The 17249-nt window shown below is 35.6% G+C and overlaps 1 protein-coding gene across 1 annotated transcript in view; it reads right to left on the reverse strand.

The window, feature by feature from the left end:
- Positions 1 to 17249, reverse strand: part of LOC135843780 (neuropeptide Y receptor type 6-like) — a 137299-nt gene that overhangs the window by 5501 nt on the left and 114549 nt on the right. The window contains exons 5-6 of the mRNA XM_065361792.1: positions 14905 to 15087; positions 3194 to 3331 (exon numbers count right to left, since the gene is read on the reverse strand). Of these exons, the coding sequence (XP_065217864.1) occupies positions 3194 to 3331; positions 14905 to 15087 (321 nt within the window). The remainder of the gene's footprint in view (positions 1 to 3193; positions 3332 to 14904; positions 15088 to 17249) is intronic.

The raw sequence follows: 17249 nt of genomic DNA on the forward strand, positions 1-17249 counted from the left end.
GGTAATAAAATAAAACCTTTTTGGCAATCTTGGCAAAAAAAAGATTTTCTTGATCATTTTTCTAGAAAAAAGCAAATCTGGTTTGACAATTTTGCTAAAAAACGAAGACGAGACCTTGACAATTTTACGTAGAAAAAACAAAACCTCTTGAAAATTCAGGTAAAAAGCTAGATATTTCGGCAATTTTGACAAAAATAGGACTTTTTTAAGAATAAAGACACAAAACGAAACTTTTTTTTGACAACTTTGGCAAATTTTTGAGAGCAGAAATTTATAGGACTTTTATTGAAATTTTTGACCAAAAAAACAGATTGGCAAAAATGTGACTTCTGACAATTTTAGGTAAAAAACAGAACCTTTTTGGTAATATTGGCAAAAAAATGATTTTCTTGATAATTTTGCTTAAAAAAAAGCAGGACTGTTTGACAATTTCAGCAAACTAGCAGGACTTTTTGAAAATTTAAGTAAAAATCTGGACATTTTGGCAATCAATTTTTGACAAAAATAGGACTTTTCTGAAAATAAAGACACAAAACGAAACGTTTTTGGATAACTTTGGCAAAAAAAAAGTATATTTTTTGGCAATAGAAATTTATAGGACTTTTATTGAAATTTTTTACAAAAAGAACAGGATTGGCAAAAATGTGACTTCTGACAATTTTGTCTAAAAAACAAACTTTTTGGCAATTTCGGTAAAAAAAAAGGATTTTTAAATAGCAATTATTGACAAAAAACAGGATGTTGCGAAAGGTTTTGTTACAAATATGATACTTTGAAAATTTTAGCAAAAATGCAAGACTTTTTGACAAAAAAATTAGTTTTTTTTTGACAATTAAGTATCTTGGCAAAAACAAGAAAATTTTTGGCAATCTTTGAAAAAGAAACAATACTTTTTAATGACTTTTTTGACAGTTTCGACGACAAAAAAAACAGAGCTTCAGCCATTTTGGCATAAAACATCACCCTTTTTTTTGACAATTTTGGTAAAAACTAAGATTTTTGACGATTGCAGCAAAAGTTGGACTTTTTAAAAACTTTGCTTAAAAACAAGACTTTTTTTTGACAATTTTGGTAAAAAAAATTAGGACTTTGAGGATAAATTGGCAGAAGCAGGACATCTTTGACAATAAATAGAACCTTTTTTTCTCATAATTTTGGCATAAAACTGGGAATTTTTGGCAATTCTGTTAAAGAAACAGGTCTTTTAAAAAAAAATTGGCATAGGCAGAATTTTTTGAAAATTTTGACAGAAAACAAGACTTTTTTTGACAACTTTGACAAAAAACTGCACCTATTTTTTTAGACTTTATTTATTGCGTTTTTCAAATTTTTCATTTTTCCAAAAAAAAAATCAAAATTGTGTTTTTCCACTCATCAAAGGTCACTGAGTTTGGATCCATTGTCATGTTTTTTTTTGAGCTGATCTCTTCATCACTGATAAATAACAATTTCTTTCTGAAAAATTTAAGATGGTCTCGAATTGGTCATAAAACGACACAAAAACGTGTCTATTCGAGTCGATTTTGAGCTAAAAAATGAGCCATTTCTCTGAGAAAAATTAATACTTATCTTTGGTAAAAATTTGATCCACGACAATAAATTCCCCAATATAAATTTAAATCAAAATTTTCTACTCAAAAAATGAGGAGATGGAGACTATTTTTCCCATGTGTTTTTACGATTTTTCCAATTTCAAAACAAAAAAACAACAATAACAACAACAACAACAATGGGGATTTCAAATTAATTTGAGGTCGCTGAATTTGAATCCGGCATTTGTTTTCAACTTTTGTTATTTCGTCATCAAAAGAAGACTACTTTTCTTTTTAAAATCTGATCACCTCATAAAACAGCAAGCTGATGACGTATCTTTGCAAAAAAAAATGGCTCAAAGTTCTGCTAAAACATGGTCTATTTTCAGATGAATGCAGCGCCAGAGTTCGTCAGCCGAAAAATTCCCATAACCAAAATTTCAAATCGACTTGCAGCCGAAAGTTTTTCCTCATGAAAGATGAGAACAGTACCCACTTTTTTTACCCTTTGTATTTCTGCATTTTCAAAAAATTCGTGATAAGTTCACGAACGATTCACCTCAATAAGACTCAACACTGATTCGCTCAAATAGAGTGCATTCGTTTACAAAATATTCAATGCACAATAAATAAAATCTCATAAGATCACCATTTTTTAAAAAATCATCAAAAACTCTTTCTGTAGGTATCTACCAGAAAAAAATTTCAATCTAAATTCAACGAAATCGATTCACTGAAATGAAATAAATAGCTTCCAAACGCACAGGTACATATTTTCATCAACATTCGATACACTTTAAATATTTACCAATTCGTTTATCTAAATCGTCCTTCAAAACATGCCTTTTGCAGCAACAGAAAGCTTATAAACGTCGCAATACCTCGCCAAATTATCAACACTTTGAAAACGTCGCGTCGCTTCGTAGTATAATCAAATAAACAGCCAAGTTGTTACCTTTTCGCCCCATCCCTATATTTACAAGTAGTGTTTTGTAAGATAAAAAGCACAATTTCAAAGAAGCCTATAAAACGCCCACAATAACAAAGTCTGATTTATTGCTCATCCTTTCGGTATTTATTTACTTGTTTGCCTTTTTTTTTCGCTCGGTTTTGTTTCAGTGTTTTCAATAAGTTATGCTCGAGCTCGAACTCGGCGCGAATCACTGGCTTCGTTCACGAGCTAGGTATGGATTGGGTAGGCGTAGTAGGTAATAGTTTGCTCAAATTACTCGTGTTTTTTTCACCTGAATTATCCGCTAAATATAGAATCGATTCGAGGTAAAAATTCTCCACTATTATAGCACGAGCCTTTTTCAAATTGGAAAAAATCTACCTACCTATCGAATTTGCATTTCGCAATTTTTTCCTCTCTCGTACACTCGAAAACAGAGCAGAAACCACTCGAACCGTAAACAAATTTTGATTAAATTGCGGACCCCTTACGAGAGGCATCTGCGAACCTTTTTTTTTTTTTTTACTCTGGTCGCAATTGAAAGCGTGTGTAGGTAATTTTTTAACGTTGACTTTATTTTTATTAATTTCGCGACGCGACGCCGACACTCTTTCGGTATTATAGTCGCACCTCTTTTTGCATTGTATTCGCGTATATTATTAATACACTCGTGCACCGTGGCGTGTACACAAAGAAAAACAACACTTACTCGTTCATAATCATGGAGAAAACCAACAATGGAGTAATAATGGTTGAAAGGAACGCGATCCAGCAAAAGATTACGAACAGTTTATCCAGTTGCGAGGCCATGTCGTACGTCTCGTACAAGTTCGGATATATCGTCTTGCTGCAAAAACATTTCACGCGTTAATAACACGCCCTTTTTATTACCGTATTATACTCTTTACTCTTTAGGAACTATAGATACCTAGTACAGTAAGTAGACGAATAAAATGAAGATTTTTTTTTACAATTTAACGATCTTCTTACATGACGAAGTCGTCTAATGAAATTCCCCTCGTCGCACCTGGACTCGTCGAGTGCATTATTCGAGTCAATCGAGGGATATTTGTCAACAGTTGCCCACGCTTGGAATGGCCCTTTTGTATTTCATTCTGAAGGTAAAAAGACGTTGGGGGGGGGGGGGGGTCCAGTGAATTTTCTTCCATAATGCTCAAAACAGAAAAAAAATATTCATTAAATTTTTCCCCCCTTCTTCATCCCAAATTGAGCAACAAAAAAAAATATTTTGAAAGCCAAATTTCATTTTTAAAATTTTTCCCTCAAAATAAAAATTTAAAATTTATACCCATTTCCCGTGAAAAAATCTTGAATCGAAACCCCCAAAAGGAACATCTGGGGCACCCTCAGGGTGTAAGTGCCAAATTTCAGCCTCCTAAGTCAATTTGGTGGGATAGGAGGCGTGATAAAATTTTCCAAGGTCAAAAAACACAAAAAAACTGATTTTCTCCTCTACAAATAGCTCTAGAAAGCTGATTTTTGGATATGTTATATTATGTAAAACTTTTGATTTCCTATCGATTGGTGCCTAGTTTGACTTTGTTTGACCTTTTTTTACCCCCTTCACCGTCTCCTAATAATATTGACATCAGTGAATTTTGAGATCAAATAAAAAATATAGGTATACACCTGCAAAATCAATTAAAATGGGCTTCTGGGATCCCAAAAGGGTTTTTTGCGAGTAGTTCCAACCCCCAGAATCATGATAGACCGTATAGGTCTTATTTTATCTTTGTTTCAAGAAAAATCAGGCAAATTACAGCTCGTGTTCCGCGGTACAATAATCACAGGTGCAAGATGGAAAACTCAATTTAGAATACTAGGGTGAGCTGTTTTTCATTTATTTTTTTTTTGGAAAGAACTAAACAAAAGATCATGGTCAAAAGACCACAAAAATGCGTACTTACCTAGATAGAAATCTCAAACTTTTGAACAAAAAAAAATTTGGAAATTATTATTTTTTTGAAATAAGGTTTAGACATTAACCTGTAAATTCGAAATTGTCTTGTTGAGGTCATTGGCCATAATTATTTACAAAGGCTCCATCAAATTCCAAAAAAATTAAAAAACGACCGACCCGACCCTAGCATCCATGTAGGTACGTTATTTTCAACCTTCCAAATCGATTGGTTATATGACTTTGAGTTATTTTGGAATTTTTGGAATTTCTCAAGAAATCTGACCGAGATGAGTGAGATCAACTATTCTGGCGATTATATTGTTGAATCAGTAAACATGTAGAGAGTAAATTAAAATCAATTTTTGACCAACCCTTTCAAAAAATGGGAGTAAACGATTGTTCTCATATTGGGAGAGGCAGTGTTGCGGAGCGGAATGAATTTCGTTCCGGGTTCAGGGTTCCGCTCCAGCATGAAAAATAATTCTGTTCCGGTTTCTTATATCGTTCCGCTCCGCTCAAAAATATCGTTCCGTTCCGAGTTAGCGTTCCATTCCGCTCCGACTTTTTTTTTTTGTTTTAGAGGAGGTTGCATTCAAAGTACATCAGAATTTTCATGTCCGGAGCAAAAATTGAAGTTGAAATACCCAAAATTTTGAAAAAATGGTTGAATTTAGAGTGTTTTAACAAAATTTAAAGTCCATTTCACATAAAAGTAGCACCAAAAACACCCAATGAAATTTGGAAGGTTTTACTCGGTGTTTTGACTGTTCTGAATTTGAATTTTGATGAACTGAAAATGGTCTATTTCATGTCATTTACCATGTTTTGTTCTAATTTTCTGGTTCATTGAGGTAAAATTTCAGCAAAAACACGTGTTCTTACACTACAATCTTGCAAAACATTCATTAAACGTCAAAAAATTTTGTGAGGTTGGAGCGTTAAAAACCCATATTTTTGTTCCGGTTCAGTTCCCGTTTCGCTCCTGTAAATTTTTTGTAAGTTGGTCCGGGTTCCATTCCGCTTTGCAGAAATTCTCCAAAAAGTAAGGGGTTCAGCGTTCCGGTTCGGTTCGGTTCCGCTCCGCAACACTGGGGAGAGGAGGAATCAGAAATTGAGTAAAAAAAAAACAACAAGTTAACATTCAAACTAAGCACCTTCAAATTATTCAGGTTGTCTAACAAAATTTCAAAAACCCAAATGCATGACTTTGCATGACATTTTCTCCTGACAGAACATGCATACCAAAGTGAAGCTGCCCACAAGAAAAGGAGAAGTGGAATACCATATATGCGAAGAAAAGAAGGAAAGTACTGTGTTAACAATCAAGAAACTGAGGAGGTCCGCGAATTGTATGGAGTTGATACACGTCTGGCTCAAATAGGTTTCATCCACAGAGGAGGCGCCACAAATTGAAATGTGGGAGCTGAGGAATATGAAACCCACAAAGCAGTGAGGAAGATCTCATACCAGTAGACTTGATTAAACTTAAACATGTAACACCAGAGTATGAAAAGGTGCTGTTGAAGATAATCAGGCTTGGACCCACCCACCAAGTTACCAAGAAAATCTCAGTGGGCCGAGATGTATTTGGGCTAATGAGGTAAGAACTGGGCCGCTTAAAAAATTTGTGAATGAATTTTTATACTCAAGTGTCCTGCACTTTGAAAAATGGGAGAAAAAAATTTGGTTGATCGAGGAGCCCAAAATCAAGGGCGCTAAAATGGGATATGTTGGTGGACCACGTGTTTTTGGGTCCGGCCCTGAAGATAATAAATGAAATATATGATGAAGGTACGCTGCCTAAGGACTTCAAAGCTGTAAATTTTGTACCAATACCAAAAAAGAACAACTGGCAAAAATGCTCCGAATATAGAACCATCGCATTAATGAGCCACACATTGAAGCTACAACTACTCTTCATCATAAATGCCAGAATTGAAAAGTAGATAGATGAAAATCTAAGTGAAACGCAATATGGCTTTGTAGAGAAGAAAGGGACGAGAGACGATTTGAGCTTATATTGATATTTTTGATATATCGAAATGATCTTACATCGATGTACATTGAAATTCAAAAGTGATGTTTTTTTAGAGGGAAAATCTGGGGAAATTGGGCATGTTTTACAGATGAAACAAGGTAATTTGTAAAATACTAGCAAAGCTGCATTTTTCTAGCTGTTTTCATGAGGCAGGTACAATTTTTCTACAACGCAGTCGGGTTTTTGTAAAATTGAGTCCAAATTTTGTTGTTCAAAAACCCGGGTTTTCAACAAATTTTTGCAATTTTGATGTGCATTGATGATTGAAATGTTACATCGATGCACATCATTATCTTCTTGAATCGATGTACATTGATGTATATTGATAACTTTGCACCACTACCAAAGAGCACTGAATGTAAATAGGGAAATCATTGCCTGTTTCGTCGATTATGAGAAAGCATTTTTGATAGTGTCAACCATGAAAAGATTGTCAAGTTTCCATCACAATAAAAAACCATGATATTGCTTCCAAGCTAAGTTATTTTCATCATTTTCTGTTTCAGAATTCAAAATTAAATTTGAAACAGCTAAAATGAAAAAATTGATATAAGGTTATTCAAATTATGTTTCATGATTTTTATGACTTTTTGTTTTTTTTTTCTTAAATCTTATGGCAAATAGGTACCTGACTTTTGCATGGCTTGTTAAACACCCTGTGATTAGTAACAATCAATATACATGTACCTACATATCACTTCAATTCAAAAGAATAACTTGTATTTCGATCAAAATTGTTTTAAATTTTTTCGAATTTTCAAAAGTCCACAAAAATGAACTTTAGTAAGTCACACCTAAATTCCGATTACTCCTTTTTCGATCTAGTACGATTTCCTGTCAATCAGAGAGTTCCAGTTCAAAAGGTTTCTCAGCCTTGTGAGCATAAATCTACATTCAGATAATTCACAATTTTTTCAAAATTTTCTTTTCACAATCAGCTCTAAAACTTGAAAAAACACTCGTAGAATAATTTCTCCAGTTGTTGTATGTACCTTAAAGGTAAGTTTGAAACGACGAATTTGAATTTCTCAGTTCCTGTAGCAGCAACATCAATTTTTTCACACAAACCATTCTCACAAGAGACTCTCATCATCAATAATGGCTTTCTACTTTCTAGTCTTTCGTACTGATAAAAGTGACCTGTGAAGAGGAAGGGGGCGGGAAAAAGACAAGATTATACGTTTCCATCGTAACAAAGACGTAGAATATTTTGCATATTCCGACACCACATCGTGTCTCGTAGCGCAGTTAACACGGTTCGGCTTTTTAGGCGACTATTTAGGCAATTTATTCGACTTATATGCGACTACATGTACTATATAAGGCGCGAGCTTATGCAATTTAACACACGCGAGTGTTTATTATGTAAATTAAAGACGCCTTTATCCGCGTAAAAATCATTTTCCTTTTTGACAGACGCCGGCAAGTTCATTACCAGAGCGACAAATTAACTCTTCGTCAAAAACCTAGCAAAGCGGCAACCACGTAGGTATTTATTTCAATTTAGCGCATCGGCTTAGACGATTTCCTCGTACACTGCTGAACCACACCGTACGAAACCGTATACCTTGGATGGGTTAATTTAGACAAGCCAGATTATCCTCTTGACTGACATTTCAGAAAACGATAACATACACGTGAGCCTTAATCTCGAACGCTGGGCTTTAATTAATTAAACCTTTCCTAACTCGGTGCAACTTGAATTTAGACAGCACTTACGCCTTTTTTCTCTCTCCCTGTCCCTGTCTACCCTTTTTCGTCATTCTTCTGCACAACATTCTGTTTGAATGATGAGGAAAGAACACAAGGATTCTACCGAATCGAATCGAATGCTCTCAAAAATACATTACCATACTAACTCAAATAATAGAAGGTATAGACCTCGTTCGGCAAATATCATTCAATCCGTCATGCGAAATTTTAATAATAAATCAGCGCAGCAGCGCGGCGTCAAAATTCAATGTATATTTTCTCACCTATTCATTAGTCTTATCTAAGCGTAGAAATCTCTACATCTTACGGTAAAATTTCAATATTCTTCGTCTCATCGTACCTTCCGCCATTACGCGCTGAAAAACACCTAAAGGAAATTGAAGATAAATTCCATCGCAACACTGCCATCGAAAGGAAACCCGTTTCCAAATGCTAAAAGAACCGAAACAATTCGAATAAGAAGAACAAAGATTCCTCCACCGTGCTTTTACGCGCCTTCGCCTCGATCGAACGCAGTAGCTTACAAAGCGACGTCTAACTAAAATGATATATGATTCGTATTTCTCGTTTCCCTTCCACCCTCCTCTTCATCGTTGAATGAAAAGCTTTCCCATAGCACGGGCGAACATTGTGGCGTGCTTTTATCCTCGCTTTCTAATTTTATTATACGTTCAACTTTTTTTTTATTGCCTTCGTGGCGAAAGTTGCCTCGCTTGACGCGATCTTTTCGCCAGTCGCAGCCACAGTCGAGTCACCCGCTTATTATTTATTTTCACCTTAGAACCGGCTAAAAACTATTTCGATTTATCGATGTGTGCTGCGACATCCTTTGGATGTGGCTTACTAAACTTTTTCTCTTTCTGAACGCTCTATGCAATCCGCAAAGCTGCCTAGGTCCCGAGTTGGAAATTTTTTCAAAATTCAATTCGAAGCGGTTAGGAAAAAATCGACCTTTATTGTGCTTCTAAGTTTTACCAGCAGCGTGAAAAATAACGAGAGAGTTTTCCAAAAACACATCGAGTATACGGTGTGTTCTTTTAATAATACCGCAGAGACCGATATATTGCATAATTGAATGTCTGATTTTCTTCTAAATTGTGTTTTTCATAGACTACAGATAAACGAATAAGCTGCAGATTGGTTTGAAACGAGCTCAAACCTACTGATAAGATCAATATCAACGTTGAAAAATGATTTTAAAAGTTTTTAAATGCTCATCTTCTCTGCGTTACCGCTTCTTTCCTCGTAGAAAAATTTGCGTGAAAATTCAATAGGTACTTACAAAATGTATGAAATCGAGTTAGCGTCTCACGTACGTATCTACGTACGTTTGGAGAAAAAGAGGCTATAATCTACAGTGTGTTTCATCAAGAATATTCCACCCTCAAACAGTTGATGAAGAAATCAACAGAATATCCTCATGACCCTAGAAATTTTTCAAAGGCCCTGAGGACATTCTGGTGATTTTTCCATCATAAATTCACCTTGAAAAATACAAAAAATCCACTTGGTGACATCTGGAGAATCTGTCACCAGAACTCAAGAACTCATCAGAATTCACACAGAAGTCGACAGACATTTAAAAAAAATTCCTCGGGCCATGAGGACATTCTAGTGGTTTTTCCATCTTTGATTCGTCTTGAAAAAGACAAAAGATCCACTTGGTGACTTCTGGTGAATCTGTTACCAGAACTCACCAGAATTCACCAAGGAGTCTCAGGAAATTCAAAAAAAATTTCCAGGGCCCTGAGGACATTCTGATGAGTTTTCAATCATAAATTCACTTTGAAAAAGACAAATAATCCACTTGTTGACTTCCAGTGAATCGGTCACCAGAATGCACCAATGAGTCGCCAGACATTCAAAAAATCTTTTTAGGGCCCTGAGGACATTCTGTTGAGTTTTCCATCATAAAATCACCTTGAAAAAGACAAAACATCCACTTGGTGACTCCTAGTGAATCTGTTACCAGAACTCACCACAATTCACCAAGGTGCCCCCAGACATTCAAAAAAATTTCTAGGGCCCTGAGGACAATCTGGTGAGTTTTCCATTATGAATTCACCTTGAAAAAGGCAAAACATCCACTTGGTGACTTCTGGTGAATCTGTCACCAGAACTCACCACAATTCACCATGAAGCCTCCAGACATTCAAAAACATTAATTCTAGGGCCCTGAGGACAATCTGGTGTGTTTTCCATTATAAATTCACCTTGAAAAAACACCAAAAACCCACTTGGTGACTTCTGGTGAATCTGTTACCAAATTTCACCAAGGAGGTACCTGACTTTCGAAAAAATTTCCCAAAGCCCTGAGGACACTCTGGTGATTTGTTCACCAACAATTCGCCATAAAAATGACCAGAAATCCACTTGGCAACTTCTGGTGAAACTGTCACCAGAACTCACCAGAATTCACCAAGGAGTCGCCAGGCATTCAAAAAAAATTCTGGGACCATGAGGACATTCTGACGATTTTTCCACTATAAATTCATCTTGAAAAAGACAAAAAATCCACTTGGTGACTTCTGGTGAATTTGTCACCAGAACTCACCAGAATTCACCAAAGAGTCTCCGGACATTCAAAAAATCTTTTTAGGGCCCTGAGGCGTTCTGGTGAGTTTTCCATCATAAAATCATCTTGAAAAAGACAAAACATCCACTTGCTGACTTCTGGTGAATCTGTCACCAGAACTCACCAGAATGCACCAAGGATTCGCCAGACACTCCAAAAAAAATTCTAGGACCCTGAGGACATTCTGGTGGGTTTTCCATCATAAAATCACCTTGAAAAAGACAAAACATCCACTTGGTGACTTCTGGTGAATCTGTCACCAGAACTCACCACAATTCACCATGGAGCCTCCAGACATTCAAAAACATTTCTAGGGCCCTGAGGACAATCTGGCGTGTTTTCCATTATAAATTCACCTTGAAAAACACCAAAAACCCACTTGGTGACTTCTGGTGAATCTGTTACCAGATTACACCAGGGAGGTACCTGACTTTCGAAAAAATTTCCCAAAGCCCTGAGGACACTCTGGTGATTTGTTCACCAACAATTCGCAATAAAAATGACCAGAAATCCACTTGGCGACTTCTGGTGAAACTGTCACCAGAACTCATCAGAATTCACCGAGGAGTCGCCAGGCATTCAAAAAAAATTCTGGGATCATGAGGACATTCTGATGATTTTTCCACCATAAATTCATCTTGAAAAAGACAAAAAATCCACTTGGTGACTTCTGGTGAATCTGACACCAGAGCGCACCAGAATTCACCAAAGAGTCTCCGGAGAATAAAACAATTTCTAGGGCCCTGAGGACGTTCTGGTGAGTTTTCAATCATAAATTCACATTGAAAAAGACAGAAAATCCACTTGGTGACTTCTGGTAAATTGGTCACCAGAACTCACCAGAATTCATCAAGGAGTCACCAGACATTCAAAAAAGAATTCTAGGGCCTTGAGAGGACCATCTGGTGAGTTTTCCATCATAAATTCACCTTGAAAAAGACAAAACATCCACTTGGTGACTTCTGGTGAATCTGTCACCAGAACTCACCACAATTCACCAGGGAGCCTCCAGACATTCATAAAAATTTCTAGGGCCCTGAGGACATTCTGGTGATTTTTCAATCATAAATTCACCTTGAAAAAGACAAAAAATCCACTTGGTGACTTCTGGTAAATCGGTCACCAGAACTCACCAGGGAGGTACCTGACTTTCGAAAAAAATTCCCAAAGCCCTGAGGACATTCTGGTGATCTGTTCACCAACAATTCGCCATAGAAATGGCCAGAAATCCACTTGGCGACTTCTGGCGAAACTGTCACCAGAATTCATCAAGGAGTCGCCAGACATTCAAAAAAAATTCTGGGATCATGAGGACATTCTGATGATTTTTCCACCATAAATTCATCTTGAAAAAGACAAAAAATCCACTTGGTGACTTCTGGTGAATCTGACACCAGAGCGCACCAGAATTCACCAAAGAGTCTCCGGAGAATAAAACAATTTCTAGGGCCCTGAGGACGTTCTGGTGAGTTTTCAATCATAAATTCACCTTGAAATAGACAAAAAATCCACTTGGTGACTTCTGGTAAATCGGTCACCAGAACTCACCAGAATTCATCAAGGAGTCACCAGACATTCAAAAAAAAAATTATAGGGCCTTGAGAGGACAATCTGGTGAGTTTTCCATCATAAATTCACCTTGAAAAAGACAAAACATCCACTTGTTGACTTCTGATGAATCTGTCACCAGAACTCACCACAATTAACCAGGGAGCCTCCAGACATTCAAAAAAATTTCTAGAGCCCTGAGGACATTCTGGTGAGTTTTCAATCATAAATTCACCTTGAAAAAGACAAAAAATCCACTTGGTGACTTCTGGTAAATCGGTCACCAGAACTCCCCAGGGAGGTACCTGACTTTCAAAAAAATTTCCCAAAGCCCTGAGGACATTCTGGTGATTTGTTCACCAACAATTTGCCATAAAAATGACCAAAAATCCACTCGGTGACTTCTGGTGAAACTGTCACCAGAATTCACCCAGGAGTCGCCAGACATTCAAGAAAAATTTCCAGGACCCTGAGGACAGTCTGGTGATTATTTTATCATGAAGTCACCTAAATAAAATGTCGAAAACTCACTGGGTGACTTTCGGTGAATCTTTCTCTAAGAAGTCACCAGGATTCACCAATGTAAGTACCAAACATTCAAAAAAATTGTCAAATGCCGTGAGAATATTCTGGTGGTTTTTTCACCAACAATTCGATTAAAATGACTGCACTGCAATCATATCAAAATTTTGTTTCAAAAATCCATTTTGGCTCTTTTTCATACGAGGTCACACTTACAACAATGACTGGGACCTCCTCTCAAAAATTTTTGTTTTTCTGAATAAATTAATGTTAACACGCCCTTTGATTTTAAAAAAAAATTATGTAATTTCCCCTCATTTGTCTCTTTCACTCCTACAAGCTTTTTAAAATTGACCATACAAAATCAATGAGGCATTGTAAGTTTTTGAACGAATCTTCAAAGACCAACTTCCTCAAGTCACCCTTGAGATTCACTCATAGCATCGATGGTCTTTTTTTTTAATTATCCCGGATTATTTTTTAGAGAACAAAAAAAAATCTAATAAAACAAACAAGTTGCATCCGAGCTTTAATACGATGAACCCAGACATCGACATTTGCCCACGATACCGTCGAGTAAAATAAAATTAATTCAAATGCCAAAGCGTTTTGTTGCTTAAAACGTGTTAAAATTTTAATGTATTTTCAACAATAGGATCTCCAGCAGAGCTCATGAATTGGTAAAAAGGATATTTACGGCGATATATAGGTACGTAGGCAAGCAAACTGTACCATTGCAACCTCCCTTTTTTCATTACTCCGCTACCTATTACTATGTACTGTAGTTCCAGCATAAGCTTTTTTATTGGTTCGAAAACTTGGTTAAAAATCAATTTGAATTTATCGACGAGGATGATATTTACGATACTCGGGTCTTCAGTACATAGTTCTCAACTGCGACTGTCCGTTTGTAGAAATTATGTTTGCCTTTCGTCGGGTCTCGAATTCCAATTCTACAGCAAAAGAGTTGAAACATAAATTGAACCTAATGAGCCGTATTGCCATACAAAAGCTCCTTAGTTGTTATTTATGTGAGGGAAAACTTCTCCCGTTTTTTTTTCTCTGTCTCGCTTTCCCTCGCAGACTTGATGCGAGATTCGAGTAAACGAATTCATATAGTACCGCAGGCTACATCTTACATCGCCCATCGGTGATAAAGGATTTTGTGCGAGGATGTCCAATTGCGCGAGTCGTTATTCGCGAAATTAAATTTCTTAGCGCGTTTTTATTGTGACATTATGAGCGACGAGACGACCAATTTGTATTTTCACGCGTGCTGTAAACGTGTAATTTCCTGCTTATATTTGGTTTTGCTTGCGCGAAAATGTTTACAACGTTTTGAGAACGTTTGCGTGTCAAGATGAAGAGTTACTAGATATTTTGGAATTTGATTCGATTATTTCTTTTTAAATAAGACGTGTAATATGTAATAATGAATTGGCGAAAGATTATGAGTTTTTTCCAGGAGAAGGGAACTGAGAAAATCCGGAATTGTTTGATAAGTTTGAAATTCATAAAGTGAATCAAAATTAATGTGAAATGAAAATTTTTCATACAGGGCTACGTCTTTCTAAAACTATTCAAATTTTTTTTTTAAAAATCGATTTTTTTTCCATTTGGTCTAATTCTTGGAATTTTTAATTTCATTTTTGGTTTTCGGTACTATTGTCAGTTTTAGTTTAGGTTTTATATTCTTTTTCAGAGTTTCAAATTTTACTTTCATTTTTTTGATTTTTTTCAAGTTTTTGTTAAAATTTCAATTTTTGCCAAAAAAGTTCAACTACAAAATATTTGGCAACTTTTGGTAATTTTAGACCAAAAATTGAGAATTTTTGCGATTTCTGGCAATGAATACGAGACTTTTGACAATTTCAACAAAAGAAAAGATGATTTTTTTTTTTAGCAATTTCTGGCGAAAAAATGACCCACGAGCCCTTCATGGCTAATCTCTACTATCTTGTTGGTTTTACAGCCCTCAGAAGGAGAAGGGAGAGGCCATTCATTCACAATAGTTAAGAAATAAATAAGAATAAATACAGATCATGAAATCAACAATGAAGTACGTTTACCTGCTTAAAATATATTTGAAAGTTTCAAACATACCTGAATATATTCAATGGACCAAAACAAGCGGTAAATGAGCCCACCATCGACCATAAAAACATTTGCACTCGTTTCTCCTCTTCTTTAGGATCTATTTCGAATTGATCAGCAATACTGCTATCTTCCGTTCGCATCTGGCCACTGCATGGTCTATTGATCAAATTTTGATTCGATAAAATACCTCTGCACACAGAACAAAAATTACAAACAACGATTAACTTCGTTCGAAAAATTTAATGCACGTTTCAGAAGCTACGAAACTATTCCATTAGTTGGAGAATATTTTATAAGTCAAGCTATTACAAGGAACTATTTTGATGAAATTGACTGCGAATACGGTGTTTTAGGTATCGTAAGCTCTAACAGCCTATGAACATTAATTCCAGATAATCCCTAATAATTCCTTATCTGCTTTCTACCTCACCTTTTTGACCTGTTTATGTACACGGTTGAACAATTCAACCCTTATGAAGTAAATGAACAGTCATCAGAAGGACTTTAGACTCAGGCTCTAAGGAGATAATCTCTTACTAACTTCTCGTGTTCTTGAAAATACGAGGGTACTTCGGTCAAATTGCCAAAAAAAACTGCACTTTTTCGAATAAAATTTCTCATATCGTGAAAACCATCTGGTTTCCCCTTTCGTCAACGCACTGCAAATTCACTCAGAATGCGCTGGTTGCAATATTTATGTCGTTTATTTCATCGAATAGCAACCCTTGTTGATAGATTAGTGAAATATGTGAGGGTAAAATCGTATTTTTTCATCCAAACGTAACGCAGCTTTTCCAATGAAGCCATTCCAGTATCGAATAAAAGACCCCCATAATCAACAGGTGAACATCGATGAATCATCTACGAGTAGGTACTACACAGTTCGATGTTATTTACAAATAAATTGAAATTTAGTTCCGCGTTTCTTACAATATTACAGACGCATTAAATCGAACAAAAAGGGTTTCTCGTGTTTCCGTTTCCGTATTTTGTACCCTTTTTACACCGCTATTCATCTAATTTACTAATGTCTTTTGTCAACATTGCTACCTGAAAATGCCAATTAGAATAAAAATTCGTACGACTTTTTCTCGGAAATTATCGCGTCTGAATTTCGGTATTTTTCGTCTACATTTCTTTTTCAACTGCTCGAAACCGTTGACCTTACTTTTTATAGGCTTATTTTGCCTTTATATATAATTTCACACATTCGGTTATCTTCCTTCTTATGTATAGGCTCACTCCAGTAATCGTTTCTATTTCTATGCTTATCTCAGCAAAACTGCGACGAAAAATAGTGCCTAAGCTTTCGAATAAATTACTCAACGAGTCAGCACGAGTGTTTTTTTCTTATTTTTTTTACTTTAATTCATCATTAGGTATCTTCAAAGTGGAATAAAATACGTCGTAGGTTGTCTCTCCTTTGTCACATATTAATTCCAAGAATATTTCAAATTCGAAGTACAAACGCCACAAACGGTTTTTAAATTTATTCACACTGGAATTTCACCGGCTAAAAAAATTCCTGAGAAAAAAACAAACGACTGAGAAAACGTTGTAAATCACCAAGCACAAACGTCGACTTTAGATAAAAGAACGCATTGTTTTTGAATATTTTAAAGCTTATAAAAAAAACTTGTAAGCTTATGTTATGAAAAAAAAAATGTCTGCAAATATTAAAAAAATTTCATAATGGTTCATTTTGCGAAATATTTTCAAGATTCGATATAACTTTTGAGAGCATTGCTTTGAAAACACGAGTATACTTTGAGGCGGGTTGAATGAAAGGTTTACAAAACGAATAAGTAACTTTCTTTGAAACAGTATTGTGATACGTCTTTTAATAAATACTGAAGCTAAGAAATGAGAATGACACAGTAGAAATTTAAAGAGAGATGTTTCTAGCTACGTTTAGAAGCGTATTTTTTTCAAATAGGTACCTCTACCTATCTATAAGACAATAATGAATCTCTTTTACTTATTGATATTTTCTTATACCTGTAATGAAAGTTTTGCATATGAAATCGTTCGAAAGTTTCGATATGATTCGACTTCAACCCTCCTCTCACCATGAAAACTTCGCCAATTGAAGGACAAAATATTACTAAATTTTTCTACCTAGTATCTCTAGCCCGATTCCTCCTTTCAACCTAAGAAAAAAAATCTAAAAATTAGAGAAAGTAATCTAGGCAATTCAGCCTCCTCTTCTGACTTCCAAGGGGTCGAAAATTATTTACGATCAACATTTCTGATTTTTTCCTCGCAGATCACAATATCAAATTATATACTTTTCTTTCAGAAATACACTCCCAGCTTTGGTACAAATATAAAAAATCGAAAAAAAGTTTAGA

The sequence above is a fragment of the Planococcus citri genome, chromosome 4 (genome assembly GCF_950023065.1).
Source record: "Planococcus citri chromosome 4, ihPlaCitr1.1, whole genome shotgun sequence".
NCBI classification, from domain to species: Eukaryota; Metazoa; Arthropoda; class Insecta; order Hemiptera; family Pseudococcidae; genus Planococcus; species Planococcus citri.